The following is a 22,034-nucleotide window of genomic DNA, read 5'->3' as shown; positions in this document are numbered from 1 at the left end:
GTGGGTGCTGAGTATCTTTAGAACATCAGACTTAAAGAGTGTCAGGGGAGGCACTGCAAAAGTTAATGCACAAAAGGAGTGAGTGATTGCTTTTGAAAATTATTGAAAATAATTCAGGACCCACACAGGAATAGAACTGAGAAACCCTGGTTCCTACTTCAAATGCAAGAATATCCTCTCTCTCGGAATTAACAGAAACCTTTTATTAAAACCACTTTTTTAAAAAATAATCATCAAGAAATAGACACTAAGGCCAGGTCTACACTAGAAACTTTTTCCACTACGGTAATGTTGCTTAGAGGTCTGATTTTTATACAACTTTTCTATACCAGCACAAGCACTCTTTTGCTGGTACAGGCTGCATTTAGATTTGGAAGGTTTCCCAAAAGCTATAACAGCAAACTTCTTCAAACCATCAGGCAACAGGAGGAGAAACACCTTGCAATTGCCTACTTACCCGTAAGTGCTGAAAAGCATGAATGCTGTATGGAAGATCTAGAATTTTTGTACAGTCTGGTTGTTCTAGGTCGGGAGGTACAGGAGACTTTGTATCTATATAGTCTTCAGGGCTAAAACCAGAAAGCAACATATCAAACTCAGTGCTTACAAGTGCTTTAATCCATAAAGTTCACGAGAGGCTTTAGTGAAACAGAGTTAGTCAAAAGTGCCAACATTTTGCGTTAAACTGACCACTATTTTAAAAAAATTAGCATCTGTGTTTGAGCTAGTTAGCACCCCTGAAGCACTCTCTCAGATTTATGAGTCAGTACAAGGGATAACAGTACTTCACTTTCAGAGCAAAGCCCCAAATCAGTGAATTGTTAGCTGCCTTAGAAGAGACAGATTGATAGTTAGAAAGATACTAGTTGGGAGATTTTGGTAATACATGTTGAGGAACATCTGTCCACCAAGTGTGTTTCTGTTGTAATTATTCTTCCCTCTACAAGGCAGATAGCAATACATTCTGACCAGAGAAGTCTTTTAGATTGTGATATACAAATATTATGAACATTGAAGAGAAACCTGTAGAATCTGGAAATGGGGCTAGACATCTCAGGTCTAGGGAGAGGAAGTTTTAAATAAAGTAACCCTTCTCCATCCCTCAAGTACACACATGGCAAGAGAGGAAGATCAGCCCTGAAGATCACCTCAACCAAAAAAGTTGAGCTTCACACAGACTATTCATATTCCTTTGATCTTCTAAGCATTGCGGTTAAGTAGCATTTGATTCATTAGCTTTCTACTTCTGGAAATGCAACTTCAAATCTGTCTTGAGTTAAAAATGAACCAGGTGGTTTCAGTCTGCTCCACACTAGAGGAAGTTTATCCACTTCAAAAAAACCACCACCGTGTAGCTCGATTCACATGACTGACAGTCACTGCTCAGGAGAAATCCTGGTTAGGAACATTAGTGTATTTATAGATCATCATAGACGAAAGCCCCAAAATGCAACACTACAGGTCAGGACTGAAGTGCATTAGTTTGGGGAGGAAAGCAGTACTCCTCCACTTACAGTGAAAACCCCTCCAACGTTAACACACAATAAAAACAGTTGCCATCCAAGGGAACTATCATCTGACAATTTCTTAAAAATTCTCTATATGAACTTTTTTTGATCTCACGCTCAGGTATTAATTTTCATTTTGTAAAACCTTATTAAAGTACAAGAGTTTCATCTCATTACCTGATATCTTTGCTCTCTAAGGTGATGTATGTGCCATCATACAGATCCAGGTCCCCCAAGGGCACCTTTGCTTTAATGCAGTCTGGATCCTCTTTATTATGCCTTTGTTCCAGCCCCGTGTCTCTGTCTTCATTCTCCTCTATATGAATCTTTTGAGCAACTAACTGTTTCTATAGGAATAAGAGAAAAAGAGTTTATTTCCTCAATATATGCATGTTTCTATATCCCTACTGACAGGACACTTGGCCAAGCCAAGTTTCTTTCTTACCAAAGCAGCCCATCCAAACCACCAACAGCACCACCACCTAAAACAGGTCTCCCTTCAGAAATCAGAGACATTTTCCCTGATTTCAGAGTGTCTTTGACAGATATTTTGATTTAGCCAAGATACATACATACATATACATATATATATATATACACACACACACACACTTACATTTACAGGGAAAAAAAGGATAAACTGACCAGATCCTCCTTTATTTCTCTCATTGTCCCTAAAGAATGACCAAATACCACTCAAAATTCACTGTAGATAAATTTACAAACAGAAAGAGGAAACACTACAATACGAAGTGTAGACTCCTTGTGACAGGGTGTACCACGTCTTTGCAATTCCATACAGGAGGGCCGACTGCTCTGCTGCACCCTTCCCCAGGAAACAGTTAGTTGAGAGGAAAAGAGCAGCCATTTTCAAAACCAGTGAGATCTGATCCTCCAGCAGTCAGAAGGGTGTGGGACTAGCAACAGCCAATCAATGGCCAGCAGGCCAAAATAAAAGGAGCTGCCTGCAGCCAGCAAGTCAGTTCCCAGGTAGAGCCAGAGGAGTAAGGAGGGACACTCCCTAGGCTGCAGCCAGAGGAACAAGGCCAGGCCCAGCCTCAATCAGTGGCAGATGAAACCCGGTTGATTCAATTCCAGAGAGGGAATTTAATCCAGAAAGGGTCAGAATTTATTTTGCTTATAAATTGGCCCAGAAGGGCATGGAACAGCTTTTATTTTTGAGTTCATTCTGCCATAGAAGGTGTTTTGAACTATGTGACCTGGCCAGAGGGCTGAGTCACGGAAGACTCAGAGGCAAGCTGACAGTCTGCAGCTAAGCCAATTTACAACTCCAAGCAATGCTTCTCTATAGCAGCCTGTGGAATTCATTACACCGGGCAGCAGAATCAAATAATTTAGCAGGAATATTTTTTAAAAAGCGAAAGTAGGTTTTATGGATATATTATGAATATTAACAATATATTTAGCAATGCAGCCCAGGACAATATCACCAGATTTATCAGACTTCCAGCAGAAAAAAGCCTATAAAGACAGGGAAGAATTCCTTATTCTTCCACTGAAACAGCACTGCACACTCAGACATGTGAATTATGTTCCCTGCTCACACCTCTATCCCTAGTTAGCATTTGCACAGCCTTTTTCACCAAAGCACTTTACAAACGGTAATGTATTAATCCTCACAACACCACATTACCTCCAGCTCTTTGAGGTAGTTCACTGTTGTTTCTTGTCTCATTAGTATCACCAAATCATGAGGATGCTTTAAGTTCATTGGCGAATCCACCTGTAAGACAGTTTAAAATGTAATTGTTTTAATCTGGAGAATGTTACAGCTTTGACAAATAGAGTTTTAAAAATAAAAATTAATATCATTTAACAAAGGCTCAAACCAGTTTTATGGAGCTGTTGAACTAATTTCAGAAGTTTTTATCTTCAGACATTGACAGTCTGAAGGGGCTCTGAGTTTACAATTCAGTTAAGGATTTATTTTCACCCTGTTCAAATATCTTCAGGTGTACAGCTTCCACTAATGATAATGGCAAATGGATGATTAAACCCCTTATTTTATATGAATTTCTAAAACATCCATTACTGTAGTACCAAGGACCTTAAATAGAGATTGCAGTGATCAGTTTTAAAACATTTCCATCATAAAGTCCCTCTAAGGGTACGTCTATACTTACCTCCGGGTTCGGCGGTAAGCAATCGATCTTCTGGGATCGATTTATCGCATCTTGTCTAGACATGAAAAATTGATCCTGGAAGTGCTCGCAGTCAACACCGGTACTCCTGCTCCGCGAGAGGAGTACGCGGAGTCGACGGGGGAGCCTGCCTGCCACGTGTGGACCCGCGGTAAGTACCTTGTAGTTCGAACTAAGATACTTCAACTTCAGCTAAGTTATTCATGTAGCTGAAGTTGCGTATCTTAGTTCGAACTGGGGGGTTAGTGTGGACCAGCCCTAAGTATACAACACAAAAGTAATGTAAGCTATCACCTTAACATACCCATCTACTTTCAACCCTTTTCAATAATTTACTTACTCAGAAGACTGGAAATAAATAAGCATAACACTGCACCAGGAAGTGTCAGATCAAGAGCAAAGCACACTCCAGAAGTTAAGGTTTTCAACCAAAAACATCCTTCCTCTGTCTCAATAGTTCATATGCAGGGACTGGTAGCTCAATATGTAGGGCTACACTGTGGATAAGTCAAGTCACAGTCCATGACAGTGAAGTGCAGTAGGAGGCATTCAGCTAGCTGTGGAACTGCATACCAGAGTTGGAATGGTGTGATCCTTTCCTGATGCCAGTTTAGCTCTGCCACCTGGTGTGGAAGTGGCAGTGCCATAGCACCTCTTAGCTCTTTTGGACAAGTGTCTCACACTGCTCCTGGATCCAAACCCTCTCAGACTTTGAACTCAGGAAGTATAAGAACTGGGATTGGAGCTAGCCACAGCATGGGGAGCTCCTTGTGTCCTCCCCTAGCTCTACTTCACACACCACAGTGGGCCAACCAATCTGTAATTACACACACATGCAGGGGATTATCAATGCATCCTTTTCTATACAAAGGTCCACAGAGGATATTGGCCTACTGTGACACTACACCCCATATTAGTCATAGTGATATGATTATGGCATAATTATGATGCATTTTGTATAAGATAGGTCATCTCAGGTGTCATTGGAAAAGTTAAGATAGTGATATTCAGTAAATCATTTGTGTACATGTATCATTTTTGTATCTAAAGTTATGAATATTGACTATGTATCTGTATTTCAAATGTGCTTACTCTGAGTAGCACGCACAGCTAGCCTTTCAGATACAACAATGAAGAAGCTAGACAGTGCTGATGGCAAATACAATGGGCTATGGAAGAGTTTAGCCTTCCCGTAAATGTTTCAGCTGGCCTGTAAGTAATGGCTGCTATGACTCAGCAAGGGCATGTGACCAGACCACACGATACCGAACTCCATTTTGGGTACCTGTGTTTTTCCACAAACTGGGCTGGGAATTGTTTTTGGAACGAATGGTTCCCGACATATGTTAAAGCTGCACAAAAGGGTTTGTGTGTAAGAGACATCATCTAGGGACCTCACTCCCACACAAGAGAACTCCTGGGAACATCTGAGAAACAAAGACTGAATTGGGGGAAGTGCTGGTCCCAGGCTAAAAAGGGTTTCTAGCCTACGTATAGAAACCTGATGGACTGTATCATCACTAGGGCTACGTTTTAGTCACGGATATTTTTAGTAAAAGTCATGGACAGGTCATGGGCAGTAAACAAAAATTCATGGGCCAGTGACCTGTCCATGACTTTTACTAAAAACACCCCTGACTAAAACTGGAGGGGGGGACAGGAGACTCGGGGGCGCCACAGGTGCTGGGGCGGGGGGGGGGGGGTGCCTCCCTGGGGAGGGGAGGAAGTTGGTGGGGCTGGGGCAGGCTCCTTACCCACTCCCGGGAAGCGGGGCCCCAGCTCCCTAGAGCTCCATGTGCTGCCTCTGCTCCATCCCAAGCCCTGGTTCTGCAGCTACCATTGGCTGGGAACTGCGGCCAATTGGGAGCTGCAGGGGCCCCAGGTAAGCACTGGCCCCAACCCCAAGCCTTAAGCCCCCCCCTCCACCCAAACTCCTGCTGATGGGGGGTGGAGGGACCCCAAGACTGCTCTGGCAGCAGCCAGTGCGACTGACCCGGGGACTGCCCGAGCTGCTCAGGCAGCTCCTGGGCCAGCCACACTGGGCTGCTGCAGAAGTCACGGAAAGTCACAGAATCCATGACTTCGGTGACAAACATGGAGCCTTAAATCATCACCCTGGGTGAGAAATTGCTTATTCACATCCAATCTATCCAGTATCTTAGGCTTGTTTGCAGTTTTGTTTATTTGTTAGGTAATCTGCTTTGATCGCTTTACTATCACTTATAATCACTTAAAGTCTATCTTTTCTCGTTAGAAAACTTGTTTTTTTGCTTTATCTAAACTAATGTGCCTTTAGGTGAAGTGTGTTGAGGAAAAATCTCAGCATGGTTAACACAGGCTTGTTGCATATCTTCCCCACATGGAGGCAGTGGCGTAGCCAGGGTTGCAGCCGAGGAGGAGCGGCGGAGAAAAAAGGCGCCGGTCCTTCGGTGGCATTTCGGCGGCCCTGCGCATGCGCTGAAATGCCGCCAAAAGACGGAGCGGAGCATGCGCAGGGCCACCCCGCTTCCCCATCTGGAGCGCTGTCTGGGGCACCTCGACCCCCGGCCACGCTCTCAGGGCCAGAGTCCCAGCCGGAGCGCTGGGAGCCAGCCCGCGGCCCCGTTCCGCCGGGAGCCATTTTGGGGGAATGTGGTCAGGGGAACCCTGCTAGCTACGCTACTGCAGGGAGGGGAGAGTGAACTATTTATGAACTTACATGGTACAGATCCCTGTGCCGTGCAAGATGGTAGAATTCTGGGTTTATCCTCCAGCAGTGGGGTGCATACCTGGGGAGCTGGGAAATTTTCTGGTATCTGCTGTTTGCATTCAGGTAGCTCAGTTTGGGTGAGTGGCGCCACCTGCTGTTGTGCTGGATGATAACAGGGCTTGGTGAGGCTGGCTGTAAATGTCCCACAAAGCACTGTGAGCAGGGCCAGCCCAGCTGGGTCATTAGAGGGGTACAACAGTTCCCAAACTGCATCTCGGGGTGACAACCCATCACGCCTATTACCAATGCCAGCTAGCAGCTGCTCCTTTAGCACAAATGAATAAAATCTGCACTGTGGATTTGAAGGTTCCAGGTTTAAACCTTGATGATTATCCATGGGGGATGGGTGGGAGGGGGAGTGCAACAGAGGGTCCATTATAGAATAGAAAAGGCCTAGAAAATTCCATACCAAGAAACGTTAAGAATATTGTTAGGGTTACAAAATCAAGTTCAATTGTGACCATCTTTAGTTATTTGATCACATATTGATTCTCCCCCACAGAGCCCTCCTCATTCAGCGCACAAGCCAGTATTACAAAGTGAATGAGGTGGCTGTCCTTAAGACCTTTATGTCATCTGCAGACATTTGAATGTGAGCAAATGAATGAGTGCCATACCGGTTGCAATCTATTTTAAAGTTTATTCTAGTGCCCAGCATAGTATCCAAGCCTTGTAATATTTTACTATATTATTCCTTAAAAATGAAAAGAGATTGTTGCTCAGAAGAACTTGAATACCCCTCCCCCCCCCAATAAATATAACCAAGCAGTAACATCCTTAAGTTTACTCAGCAATCTCCACCTGCCAGGAAACTACATCAAGTTTGGTAATGGCACATTTCCCACTCTCCAGCATTTTCACCTTAAGTATCAGAGTCTGTAGTTTACATACAGAGGTAGAATTTGGTTTTCTGAGAACAATCATTACAAATACTCTACATCAGTATAAATAATGAGGAATATGATCAAATATGTTTTTTGACCTTTTTTAAAGAATGCTGTAGAGCCTGAATTTAGCAAACCATGAAATGGAACATTTTTTTCTCCGAGTAAGACTTTGACTTTCTCCTCTTAAATTTGATACCTTAGATTCCATATTCAAGTGTTTCATATGTTCAAAGCTTCCAGTTTCAGAGGAGTCAGAGATGGCATTTATCCTAGCTTGATCCGATAAATTAAGGGGTCTCCATGTTATAATACAATTGCTACGAATTGCTATAATACAACTGACGTCTACTGAAGAATCTGAATGCAGATGATCTCTAAGTAGTATAGGTTTGCGATGAAACCCTGGATCCAACATACTCAAAGTGTTCCTCTTTTGCAGCCTATATAAAAGTTCTTTGAATATGGCATATTAACCTCTCTCTACTACAGTTTACCTAAGTGCAAAATGGAGATATACCAGGACTTCCCCATCCTTTGCAAAGAGCATTGAGATCCACAGAAGAAGTCTGCCATATCACATTAAACAAAGCAGCATTCTTAACTGAACAATTACCAACCAGATGTTTTATGTCATTCCACACCCCAAAATTTCTGATGACATGATTACAAGTTAGAAAATCATACTACCAACTGATCTTTGGACACTATATCCTATATTTGGGGGGAGGAAGGGAAGGCGATGGGAAGTCTTTTCCAAATCTATCTTCCATGACATTTTGCATTTAAACAGCTGCAATCTTGCTCCTCAAATCGTTCAGAAAGCTACCAAAATAGTCTTCCTAGCTCATGACCCTCTCCTTTCACCGTTTTCTCTACTCTCACACCACACCCACAATCCTTTTTCCAGTGTAAACACAAGTTGATCATTTACACCTCTAAGGTCTTCTACAGCTTAGCCCTGCCCTTTCTAGCTGATCTACTAACCTATAGGAATGCTGAGTCTATTGCCCACATTAAAAGCCATATACCTAATTCATGATAAACTGTAATAGAGCTAAAGCAATGGATTCTAAGATAGGGCTGTCTAGGTCATCCTCTCACGCATCAGCTTTGTGTCTGCCAGCAAGCATGCACACTGATCCTCAATCAGTCTATGGGCAGGCCTCTATTTGTCTTATGGGGGTAAGTTCCACGGATCTTGTAACAATCCCATAGCTTATGAAATGGTTTCTATGAGATGCTTGGCAGTAAAGAGCAGTGGCCTCTTGTTTGCTGTGGTGGTTGTCCCAACACACAGTTTCTGAAGCAAATCTTCCCCTTGATAATGGTTCTCTTCTTTCCCATTAACTAATACATTTCCTTACCCAAAGCAGCATGTGCGGTGCTAGAAATATTCTGAGAAAGAGATCCATTTTATCCATGTAGGGCTCGTTCCCACAATCACATACCATTCACACTCCAAGTGCTGTGCGTTTAAGCCTATGCCTTTGCTTGTAAACCAAAATAATTCACACAAAGGTATCTGCAAAACTGAGTGTTGAAAGTCTAGAGCTGCATGACTGAAGAGATCATTTAGGCCCTGCCCACATGGGACAAGCAATGTTCAAACATGGTTGCTGGTAGCAGAATTGTAGCACAATTTTTCTCTAGAGTATGGGTAGGGTTTGTTTTGAGAACTGTGCAAGACAAGTTGTGCTGTAGGCTACAGTCGTAGACTGAGTTTTTATAGCACAATTTTCAGGAAAAGAATCTTTGCCACCATGTTTAAACCAGCTGTGTAACTTGCATAGGTCTGAGAGTGCTCACAAATCTTGTGACAGAGGCTTTTATGTTTCCACTCCACCATTATGATAGCACCGAATAAGTGTTTTAACTTGTACTTTGTTGTCATGCTATCTTCACACTTCCGAATTAAGACAAGGGTAAGCAGGTGCACCATTAGTATGTAACGGCATAAGAAGGGTTATTCATCTTAGCACATTTCACATGTTAAAAATTATGTTTTATTCTTATGCTTCCTGTCACACTTAACATGCCCCCACGTTCTCAAAGAAAGTAGCTATGGGAAAACATTGCACACTAAGATCCCAGTTCAGTGCCTACATGGAGCTCTACTGAAATCAATGGGACTTCAGGAGGGCACAGTTCTATGCTTGTATACAGTGAATTGCAGGATTGGGGCCTTTTAGTTTCATACTGTGAAGAGGTGGTATTCCTCCTTTCTCATACCACTGCATACCCACTCGATTTGGTCCAAATTTACCCCTTTTCTGCAAAAAGTGGTCAATTTATTTGTACCACCACCTCATATACCTTGAACTAAGCTTTCCTCCAAACTGGTCTGTTACTGTGTTTTTCTCCTTTCTGAGCCTGCTTCAGGTTCCCTCTGCCTCAAATACTCTGACTTTTGAATAGGAGCTAATAGAAGCTACCTGTTTTACACTTGGCTTGGCAACCAAATAATTCTGCATCTCTGTGACTGGTCCCAGCACCTGACCCACACAAACATAATCACTATTTCAATCCAACATCTAGCCACTGATCTTCATAATATACAAACTATGCACTTTAACTTTCTGTCAAGCTGAAAGCACACATCAATAGATGCTTGACCAAGTACTTGCATTATAGGTCAGAAACTCCCCATCATCTGGAACAATCAAGCTAGGTTTCTTAACCCTTATGTACAGACAGTCAGGATCAAACCTGAAAAATGCTCTTATAAGACAAAATGTACCTGCAAATGTCTTCCAAATTTTTAAATAGAAAGGGCCTGACATCCCATTAAAGTTTTCCATTAAGCAGGCTAAGAGAAAAGTTAAGATAGCTTCGCCAAGGATAACCTGATCTCAAATATAGCTGCTTTTAAAAATTAAGTTGTATTGTATGTATGTTGTATGTCCTTCCCTCAAGGCTAAGATGCTACTCTGACCTACACTTACATTTGGTGTTTTGATTGTCCTCTTCATGCTGGCTGTGCTGGTCAATGCCTTGGTCTCCTTGTAAATGCAATCAAAGGGAGTTGTACTGCAGACAGTGCTTCAGGGAGCACACACAAAATTAAACATGTGCCCTCCTCCCCAATTGTACAATGGACCTAGCAGAGCTGGAGGAGAAATTCAGTAAAGCAGTAGGCCAGATGGCCAGGCAAACTGGCATTTACAAGGAAAGTGAGGCAGGAGCTCAGTTGTCACTTTCAGTTTATCAAGTATGTCGCTCAGTCAATACTACCAGGAAATGGAGGGGCAGGCCAGCAGATACTCTGGCAGGCAGAAAGACCAAAAATATACTATTTTCTAGTTACCTTGCTACTATGTATATATACTTATACATGTATAGTGTATACACACACACACACAGGTTATTGCATTAACTCGCTGCTCCATGGATCATCCTGATGTGGAGTCTCTCCCTTGTTTAAACTAGTAGCACAATTACATTCAAATCTCAGATCAACTACATAACTGTTATTTAACTTTCCTTTTCTTTGTTTGCAACTAACAGAATAGGGGGAGAGAGAGAACACACATTATGGGACTATGTGGGATTTTATTAAGATTTCATTGCTGTGATATAAACTTCTGGTTAAGCTCCCCACCCCAGGAAAGTTTAAATGCTACACCTTGGGTCTGTTGAGGACACTTTCTCTAGGACACTGTTTTATTGATTGCACCATCAACCTTTAAGCAAACCTCCAAATCAAGCAGTTCAACATAAACCCAACAGCTACCTTTCCCCTGACCAAGGGAACTCCTCCATACTCCTGTCAACTCTTCCCCAGTTCTTTTATAAGCCATATGCCTGGAAATCACCCTGCTCCAGGCCCTGACACGGGAGCCAGACTGCTTCCCATAGCCCTCCCCCTCAAACTCAGCTCTTTCAGCCTTCACAGAAATGAGGGCCTCACCAGGCAATCTGATAATGCCGTCTATCAGGCCCAAACACCTATTCTTACACAGGCTGGATGCCCCTTAAAGAGACAAACCACCCTTTTACATGAGTTTGGTAAAGCTGTTTCTCTCCATCCATGGAGGCATAAATGAGTTAGGCAAATAAATCCTGATAGCATTGCATTTTGTTTACATAATTTGTGTTGGTCCTCTTTCAATTTCTCTGCTTTGCCACAGATGAAATGTATAATATTAGTTTTGCAACTGGTTGGATGAGTCTTAGGGACAGCCATAAGTGCAGTATGAAGTCAATTATATATTGGTCTGAACTTTACAACAAAATTTGTGATAAACAGATTTATATCCATTCCGCACATGTGCTCCTAATATCATTAAAAAGAGACCATTTGCTGTATCAGTAGATTTGCGAGAAATAGCATTTCAGGGTGGATGCAAACCTATCAAAGGAATTAATATTAACTGCTCTATAGGATCATAAATTTAACCTGAAAATAGCAACTAGTGCAACAGCTGAAACTCAATGGCTTTGTCATTACTGAGACAATAGAGATCCCTACACACACTGCAGGGAATTAGTTTGCTAAGTCATTTGGAGATTTTTACTATAAACTGGAACAGTAGTTCCTAGCCTCGTAGGCCTTGGCTACACTTGCAAGTTGCAGCGCTGTAACTCACTCCCCGTCCACACTGGCAAGGCAGTTGCAGCGCTGTATCTCCTTGGTTGCAGCGCTGCATGTACTCCACCTTCCCGAGAGGAATAGCAAGTGCAGCGCTGCCACTGCAGTGCTGCAGCGCCAGTGTGGCCGCCCAATGCGCGGTGAATGGCCTCCAGAATTATTCGGCAGTATCCCACAATGCCTGTTCTAGCCACTCTGGTCATCAGTTCAAACTCTACTGCCCTGGCCTCAGGTAACCAACCATGTGACTGATCCTTTATATTCCCCAGGAATTTAAAAAATCCCCTTCCTGTTTGCTCAGCCCGGCGTGGCGTGGCGTGCTATCAGCAAATCTTTCCAGGTGACCATGCCTCCACGCGCCAAGCGAGCCCCAGCATGGAGCAATGGCGAGTTGCTGGACCTCATCAGTGTTTGGGGGGAGGAAGCTGTCCAGTCCCAGCTGCGCTCCAGCCGTAGGAATTACGATACCTTTGGGAAGGTATCAAAGGACATGATGCAAAGGGACCATGACCGGGACGCCCTGCAGTGCAGGATTAAAGTGAAGGAGCTGCGGAGTGCCTACCGCAAAGCCCGCGATGCAAACGGCCGCTCGGGTGCTCCCCCCACGACCTACAGATTCTACAAGGAGCTGGATGAGATACTTGGGGTTAACCCCACCTCCCCGCCGAGCACCACCATGGACACTTCAGAGCCAGTGGGGGGGAAGGAGGAAGAGGAGGAGGAGGAGGAAAATGGAAGTGATGGTGGTGGGCCGGATGGAGACACCCTGGAATCCCTGGAGCCATGCAGCCAGGAGCTCTTCTCGAGCCAGGAGGATGGTAACCAGTTGCAGCGGCCGGTACTTGGTGGAGGACAAACAGAAGAGCAGGTTCCCGGTAAGCAGTTGGGTTTTTTTTGGGAAGGAATTTTTTCGGTGTGGGCTCTTTGGGAGAGGAGGGTTAAGCATGCATGCCTAGATGTGGAATAGTGCATTGATGTGGTTTATCACATCGCAGTAATCGGCCTCGGTAATCTCTTCGAATGTCTCATCCAGAACGCGTGCAATGCGCTTGCGCAGGTTTATAGGGAGAGCCACCGTGGTCCTTGTCCCAGCCAGGCTAACGTGTCCGCACCACTGTGCCGCGAGGGGCGGGGGGGACCATTGCTGCACACAGGCAAGCTGCATATGGGCCAGGGCAGAAGCCGCATTGCAGTAGAAGACCCTCCCTTGCTTCCCAGGTCACCCTCAGCAGCGAGATATCGTCCAGGATGAACTCCTGTGGAAAATGTTGGGACAGTGTTCAGTGTAGGTGCCCCCTGAAGCTGTTGGCTCTCCCCAAGGCACAGAAACGCAGAGGACAGTGCAGCCCTGAAACAATCAGTCCCCATTACTCACCATTTTGAGGCTCCCGTGGGATGTGTGTGCTCCGTTTCGGACGGGAAAATTATGCTATTGTGTAGACCCTGTGTGTTTTCTACTCCTTAAGTGCGGGGGGAATCATTACTCTGTCTGGTATAAACAATGCTGCCTCTGTTAAATGTTACGTTTTGCCTATACAGCTGTATCAACCTTGAGACTTCAGCCGTCTCTCTTATCGCCTGCTCAGAGACTGCAAAGACTCAGGAAGAGACCGCGAAAAAGCAAAGAAGACATGCTGCAAGAAGTGATGCGGCAATCTATTAAAGAGAACGAGAAGGCACAGGACTGGAGGGAGAGAGAAAGCAGGATCCGCCAGGAAAACGCAGCGCACCGGCGGCAAAGCACCGCGCACCGGCAGCAAAACACTGATAGGCTCATCAGCATCCTGGAGCGCCAAGCAGATGCTATCCAGGAGCTGGTAGCCATGCAGAAAGAGGAGCAGTACCGAAAACGCAAAAGCCCCCCCCCCCCCCCCGTGTCCCAAAACTCTTTCCGTTGGGCCCCACTGTCACCTCCAACCCACTTTCCCCAACTTCCGTGTTCTTCACGCCACCCCGCTGCCTCCAACACCAGTATCTTCACCACCCAACCCTGAAGACCACGACCCTTACTCTCTGCACTCAACCCCCATCACCATGCAGTATAGCTGCCCTGAAGTGCAGCACTCACTGCACAGCACACCAGACAGGACATACACGAATCTGTGACTGCACTGTTCCCCACTCCACCCCCTTTTTTCTTTTCAATAAATGGATTATTTGGCTTTGAAAACATTCTTTATTATTGCATAAAGTAAAAGACTCCTTAGCCCAGGAAATAAACAGGCACTGCAAGTCTGCTTGTCTGCTAAGCAGACACTGATTCCTAAAGATTGGAACTACTGCACTTCACTCCCGTGCAGGGCACCAGATATCACTGCTGGTTTTCAGCCTCAAATTGCTCCCTCAAGGCATCCCTAATCCTTGCAGCTCCACGCTGGGCCCCTGTAATAGCCCTGCTCTCTGGCTGTGCAAATTCAGCCTCCAGGTGTTGAACCTCGGAGGTCCATGCTTGAGTGAAACTTTCACCCCTCCCTTCACAAATATTATGGAGGGCACAGCACGCGGATATAACCGCGGGGATGCTGCTTTCGGCCAAGTCCAACTTCCCATACAGAGATCACCAGCGGGCCTTTAAACGGCCAAAGGCACACTCCACAGTCATTCGGCACCGGCTCAGCCTGTAGTTGAGCCGTTCCTTGCTGCTGTCAAGGCTCCCTGTGCAGGGTTTCATGAGCCACGGCATTAACGGGTAAGCGGGATCTCCAAGGATCACAATGGCCATTTCAACTTCCCCTACCGTGATCTTCCGCTCTGGGAAAAAAAAGTCCCGGCCTGCATCTTCCTGAACAGCCAAGTGTTCCGAAAGATGCACCTTTCCGGCCAGCCTGTGTTAAGGTCAATGAAACGCCCACGGTGATCCACAAGCGCCTGGAGAACCATAGAGAAATACCCCTTCCGATTAACGTACTCGGATCCTAGGTGGGGTGGTGCCAGAATAGGAATGTGCGTCCCATCTATCGCCCCTCCACAGTTAGGGAACCCCATTTGTGCAAAGCCATCCACTATTTCCTGCACGTTACCCAGAGTCCCGGTTCTTCTGAGTAGGATGCGATTAATGGCCTTGCAAACTTGCATCAACACGATTCCGACGGTCGACTTTCCCACTCCAAACTGGTTTGCGACTGACCGGTAGCTGTCTGGAGTTGCCAGCTTCCAGATTGCAATAGCCACCTGCTTCTCCACTGGCAGGGCAGCTCTCAATCTCGTGTCCTTGCACTGCAGGGTGGGGGCAAGCTCCTCACACAGTCCCATGAAAGTGGCTTTTTTCATCCGAAAGTTCGGCAGCCACTGCTCGTCATCCCAGACTTCCATGACGATGTGATCCCACCACTCGGTGGTTGTTTCCCGAACCCAAAAGCGGCGTTCCACGGTGCTAAGCATGTTCGTGAATGCCACAAGCAATTTCGTGTCATACGCATTACGCGTCTCGATAGCATCGTCGGACTCCTCACCCTCACTTTCACTGTCACTTTGGATCTTAAGGAATAGTTCGATAGCCAAACGTGACGTGCTGGCGAGACTCGTCAGCATACGCCTCAGCAGTTCGGACTCCATTTCCCGCAGACAGATCGTGCTGCACAGAAACCGTTGAAAGATGGTGCCAAAGGTGGACGGAAATAAGGGATTTCTGGGATGCGAAGCAATGCATCACGGGGCATTGGGACAGGACCCAGAATCCCCCGCACCCACGCCCCCTTCCCACAACCCATGGCGCCAGAATGGGAAAAGGTGCTCTGTGGGATAGTTGCCCATAATGCACCGCTCCCAATAGCGCTGCAATTGCCGCAAATGTGGCCACGATAGTGCGCTGGGCAGCTGTCAGTGTGGACAGACTGCAGCGCTCTCCCTACTCAGCTGCACGAAGTCAGGTTTAACTCACAGCGCTGTATATCTGCAAGTGTAGCCAAGGCCTTAGACAACTATATCAGTTACCAGAGTAGTACAGATGAGATCTCTCTGTTGTGCTGAAAATTCTTAGGTTTGGGCTCATCTTCTCATCCAAGCTTCATTCAAGGCACTGTTAACTGCCTTGTCCTGGGAGGGGAGAGGAGGGCACAGCTGTCTCACAGGGTTGTGAATAGAGAAGTGATTTCTGATGTTGAGGGCCTTGAAATAAAGTCAGTACAGGTCAACAGGAGCCAGTGGAGACTGCAATACACAAGCATGAGATGTTCTCAGCATTCTCGCTCTCCCTTATAAAGTAGGGCCGTACCAAATTCAGGGTCCATTTTGGTCAATTTCACAGTCCAAGGATTTTAAAAATTGGAAATTTCATTATTTCAGCTATTTAAATTGGAAATTTCATGGTGTTGTAATTGTAGGGATTCTGACCCAAAAAGGACTTGGGAGGGGAGGTGGCAAGGTTATTGCAGGGGGGTTGTAGTATTACTATCCTACCTCTGCACTGTTGCTGGTGGCGGCACTGCCTTCAGAGCTGGGCAGCTGGAGAGCGGCGGCTGTTGGCCAGGACCCCAGCTCTGAAGGCAGAGCCGCCACCACCAGCAGCAGCGCAAAAGTAAGGATGGCATGGTAGGGTATTGCCACCCCCACTTTGGCACAGCTGTCTGCAGAGCTGAGTCCTCAGTCAGCAGCTGTCGCTCTCTGGCTGCCCAGCTCTAAAGGCAGCAGCAAAGAAGAGTGGCATGGAATGGTTTTGCCACCCTTATTTCACCCCGCCAGCAGCAGCACAACTGTCTTCAGAGCTGTGCACCCAGCCAACAGCCGCCGCTCTCTGGCCGCCCCGCTCTGAAGGCAGCGCAGAAGTAAGGGTGGCAACATTTTAACCCCCCTAAAACTCCATTTTAGTTCACGACCCCCAATTTGAGAAATGCTGGTCTCCCCCATGAAATCTGCACAGTATAAGGTAAAAGCACACAAAAGGCCAGATTTCACGGGAGGCGGCCAGATTTCACGGTCCATGATGCGTTTTTCATGGCCATGAATTTGGTAGGGCCCTACTTATAAGGGTACAGAACACAGCATCTTGCAAAAAGGCTGGTGTTTCTATATTGTCTCCACTTTCAGCTCCTGATGCAGTGAGTAACCTGTAGTCCAATTTGCAGAGAAATGTGTGGATCACTGTGCTAAGTGAAGGTCAGGGATGGTGTTACTTGTCACTGGATTACCCAGGATTAGTGACTAACCTAATAAGACCCAGAGGCTTCATATTATCTTCCCATCACCATCACTTAAGCCTTGCCTACACATAGTTGGGTTCATCTACATTGCAATCATAGAGTACGACTGCAACATGAGTAGACATATCTGAGCTGGCTTTAATCTAGCTTGCTTGAGTCCCAGAGCAGTGAAGCTTCAGCAGCCCTCATTTCAGTTTATGCTCTATAAGCCTGCCCAGAATCCTGGGTAATTACTCATGGGGCTAGTCTGTGCTGACACAAAAGCTACTGTGGCTTCACTGCTCTGGGACCTGAGCTAGCTAGATTAAAGTTACCTCATGTGCGTTGGCTCAAGCTACAATCATGCCACATGACTGCAGTATAGACATACCCTCATGCACCTGCACTTCAGATACTTAATCTCCACCTGGGCTACCTCTATAGCTCTGAATAAGTCAAACCTCAAGTTCAGTTCTCCCTTCCATAAAATTGTAACTATACTTTCTTTGTAAATACTAACCCTGACAACCACCTAAGTGCTATTACCACCAGGTTAAACCTTAGTCACCAATCAGTGTTCGCCACTTCCCATTTACTTTGGCATTACTCAAACTGGCAATAAAATTGAGTCTGCTCCAAATCTGAGCCTCATGACTGTAAACAGGGAGTCTCCATGGCAAGTTAGAGTCCTCAGTGAACAGAAGAGGGGAAGCTATGGGGGCACCAACGCCCAGAACACAGGCTCATAATTGAAGTAGGACCTGGGAGGCTAGAATACCAGTGAAAATTGTGAAGCAGTAGCAAATGAACCCAAGAACTAGTGATTTGGAGAATTAGATCATTCAACAGAATACTGCAGGATACCCTAGAGTGTGAAAATCAGACAAGTGCCTACATGTGGCCTCACTTAAGCACTACACACAAAGCTGCACTGCCTAAGGGCTCCTACTGCCAAGTTTAAGAGAAAGAAAGAAAATAGCTGCAGAGGACAGCCCTATTGAAAATGTGTAGCCACCTGTCTTGCTCAATTAAAAATTATTGTATTGAATAGTAACAATAATTATACAATTGATTGAATGACCAATTGCTCTGGTAACAAGACAGACTCACCTGAAAGAATTGTGGACCTAACTAAAAACCAGTAATGTTTTGGAAAATTAAAACAAAAAGAAAAAGATGCACTGGTAGGAATTTAGGTTTACACTCAATTTATTAAGTATACTATCTACTGGTACCAAAGGAGTATGCTCTCATGTAGCATCTGGCACCACTCATGTGCTTCCACTACTAAAGTGGTAAATAGTCCCTCTGATATCTTGTTGCCATAGGCAGTGGAGGACTGTCTGTTGTGGTTCATTTATTACAGTGCTAAGATGTCACATGATCATATTTTGGCATTTGAAGAAAGGGCATTTACTGACGCAGCAATAAAACTAGACTATCTTTCAATCCACTTGGCAAGGGAAATAACTTCAGTTCTGTTTTTAACTTACGAAAACCCAAATTAATGAAAAATTAAAATTCAATGCAGACCTGCTGGGGTGAGAATGGAAACTCAATGACCACAGACCAGCTATTAAGTTAGGATTTTGATGTAAATTAGAATGAGATTTCTATAATCATCTCCTTTGGGATTAAGACAAAGGAACAAGTTCAGAGATGGGAAATAAATCAAGGTAATAAGGTTACTCTGCATAATAAACCATTCCAATGGGAAAGCTACAAGATCTCCAGCTCCACATTAGAAATGCATTTACAATATGCCAGACAATTCCTTGGTGACAACGTTCACAGTGAACAATGATCACATGTTCACCCAGCTGAGGTCAGAAAAGCATACACTAGCTGCTGGGTCATCCCTGTGTCCTCTAAGTCTGTAGTTTTTAATAAATGATTTACCTTGCCAATGTCAGCACAAGACAAGTTAGAGATTGTTGCTTTCTGCAATGAAACAAAATGACCTGAAGTCCAAACAAAATCATGCCATTGATGAACTGAAACCCTCAAGATTATAAGTACCTTCTCCTTGGTAGAGAATTCCTTCAACAGGATATGCTGGATATATGTTAACTTACAAAACGTTCTTTGCTGAAGGTTACTAGAGTTTTTGCTGCATAAGCCTTAGTTATCAGAAACAGATAAGACTACAACCTCAGTCATCTCTGGTGTTGTACAGCATTTGTATTTGCTAGGATACAAACTTAATGGCACCTAGATACTAATATATATATATATATATATATATTTATATATATAAATATAAAACAATTAAATGAAAGCAACCTTCAGGAAATAGAACTTTGGAGCCTTTTTTATACAAACTATATCTCAAGGTGCTTTAATAGGGGTGCTTTTGGGTTTGTTTAGTTTGGAAAAGAGAAGACTGAAAGGGGACATGATAGCAGTTTTCAGGTATTTAAAAGGGTGTCATAAGGAGGAGGGAGAAAACTTGTTCACCTTAGCCTCTAACGATAGAACCAGAAGCAATGGGTTTAAACTGCAGCAAGGGAGGTCTAGGTTGGACATTAGGAAAAAGTTCCTAACTGTCAGGGTGGTTAAACACTGGAATAAATTGCCTAGGGACGTTGTGGAATCTCCATCTCTGGAGATATTTAAGAGTAGGTTAGATAAATATCTATCAGGGATGGTCTAGACAGTATTTGGTCCTGCCACCCGGGCAGGGGACTGGACTCGATGACCTCTCGAGGTCCCTTCCAGTCCTAGAATCTATGAATCTATGAATAGAAATATCACCAGAGGGAGGGAAAAATTAATAAGGAACCTGCTGAAGTAGAATATTTTCAGCCAGGATTGGAAAGGAGGTGGGAGATGATGAGGCAGAGACCTAGAAAGGATGTTAAAGAAGATGCAGATGCAAAGGGGGCTTGCTCCAACAGTGCTGAGACTGTAAAAACAGACGGGGTCTTTTCACATTCACTAGTAGAGCCTTATGCTATTGCAGCAAACGTCCAAGGTTTGCTTGACGAGAGAACAAAAGAAATGCTTATTACTTGGAATGAATCCCCGGGGCAGCTGATACACCATAAATAAAAAGTGATGCTCCTTGAAACTTGTAGTACCTAAGCTGAAGAGGAACTAGGCATGCTATTTTATATTTGGAAAAGTTGATAACCATAAGCTTCTTCAGTAATATTAGCAATTGCACTGTAGAAATTCAAACCGACAACAACGTAGATTTCAGTTTAATAGGAACAGCCAGGCATCCCCAACTAGAACACTGAGAAAAACACTGCTTAATAGGGATTTCTCTTCCTGGGTTTTTCTAGGATAATATTACCTTCTGACTAAGAACGTTGGGATGTTTAGCAATCTGAATGTCTTCCTGGAAGAGAAACACACACCTAGACAGAAGCCATTACTTTCTCAAAACTGGAACTTCCCATCCATTCTTCCTACCATCATCCAGAGAATTTAGATCTCATTCGGAAAGATACACTGAACAATTGCATCACCTTATGAAGAACAACCATAGTTACAAACTACTGAAGAATAAGCCATCTCACCACACTTCATACAGCCACACTACATACAATTTAACAGCCCATTTCACTAGCCCCCCCCCCCCCCCCAAAGTAGCTCCTTCTTAGAGAGGGAAGACAGGATGTCTAAGTCTCTAACACACCTTTCCCTATTTTCTCTGATTCATCAATTAGAGAAAGGGAGAATATGCCCTGACTTTCTCCATTCTAGGGTTTCCTCTCCTCCTTTTCCTCTCAGAATGCTGAATTGGCTTTTGAACTGAAGTTTAGGCTAAAAGTCTATTTAGTGTAAAGTAGATTTTGATTGTTTCTCTTTACAATACAGAGGGAACAAATCAGTAAGAAAAGAGCAAAATCAATGGAAACTACTTTGCTTCAGTAATTGATTGAACTGGGACACAAACCTTAGTATCAAAATGAAAAGCTGTAACCAAGAATATACAAATATTGTAGAGTGGAGATAACAGCTAGCTGCATTTCAGTGCAAATATCACTTCTGTCTCATCCTACACCAGCTCATAGGAATGGGGAAGAGGATCAGGAAAGAAAATCCCAAACTTATCCATACTTCAGATTTTAACCAGCAAAGAGATTCAGCTACAAAAGCAACACGCACAGCAGTCACTTTCCATGTCTTCCAGATAAAGGACAGCGAGATCTGCTAATACCAAAAGGATTGTTTGAAGCTTCACCACAGGTGTACTGAGCACTTATTGCATAGGAGAACTAAGCTACTTCTGGTGTTGTGACTCAGAACTCAGATTTCTTTTTCTTTTGTGTCACCATCTATAAATTTGAACATTCTTAGTGAGTTACACCCAGACACTGAACCTGAATGTTCAAAACATAGCTTTAGTCTGAACTTACATTCAATTTCCCCAAGTACTTAGCTCTACTGATTAATAACCTCAATAGCCATTGAGGGCCTGCTGGGTTGTCAGTACTTCATTGGTGAATATTACAGAGTCTCTAATCAATTCCTAGAAACTCTGGTGCTACTTGAAACAGACATTCAGCCAACAGGCACCACACGTGAAGAACTAGCTGAGCAGTTATGACTATGAGCTAGTCAGTGAGATGAGCTCTCAGATCAGCCTGGCTTTGTACCAACACACTGAGTTCAGCCTAGGTATCACCACCCAGAACAAGTATTACCCTATACTAGACTCAAGGAGTAGGAAGAAGTACCCATACCCTATGCAACAACTATCAGGGAGTTTCCTCTGGAGAAATCACCATGTGACATCAACATGCCTCCATCTACAAAATGAAACCTACACATCTGCTCATCCTGACCCTTTCAGCATCTTCTCTAGGACACTCTGGTTCCAGACAGGGAAATGGCAGAGACAAAGTTTCATCAGTTGCCAAATGGAAGGGAGGGGAGGAGAGAGGTGCATCTAACAGGGGTTCCTGCCCTGGGCACCTTGCAGGGATCAGACCTAACTAGGCCCACCCTGATCGGCAGCAGAGAGAGATTCCCTGGGAACCGGCTCTGCGAGGGGGGCGAAAGAGCTCAGGTA

General features: G+C 44.6%; 1 protein-coding gene across 2 annotated transcripts in view; it reads right to left on the bottom strand.

The window, feature by feature from the left end:
• The window catches only part of TTC17 (tetratricopeptide repeat domain 17), an 85,705-nt gene that overhangs the window by 63,159 nt on the left and 512 nt on the right, over positions 1-22,034 (bottom strand). For both annotated transcript variants that reach the window (XR_010600602.1, XM_005286752.4), the window contains exons 2-4: positions 3,163-3,252; positions 1,686-1,855; positions 458-569 (exon numbers count right to left, since the gene is read on the bottom strand). Coding sequence is in view for 1 of the 2 variants with exons in the window: in XM_005286752.4 (XP_005286809.2) it covers positions 458-569; positions 1,686-1,855; positions 3,163-3,252 (372 nt within the window). In the remaining variant the exon portion in view is untranslated. The remainder of the gene's footprint in view (positions 1-457; positions 570-1,685; positions 1,856-3,162; positions 3,253-22,034) is intronic.

This window comes from Chrysemys picta, chromosome 4 (assembly GCF_011386835.1).
Source record: "Chrysemys picta bellii isolate R12L10 chromosome 4, ASM1138683v2, whole genome shotgun sequence".
Taxonomy (NCBI): Eukaryota; Metazoa; Chordata; order Testudines; family Emydidae; genus Chrysemys; species Chrysemys picta.
Note: the sequence above shows the minus strand (reverse complement) of the source record. Positions and strands in the feature narration are given on the sequence as shown.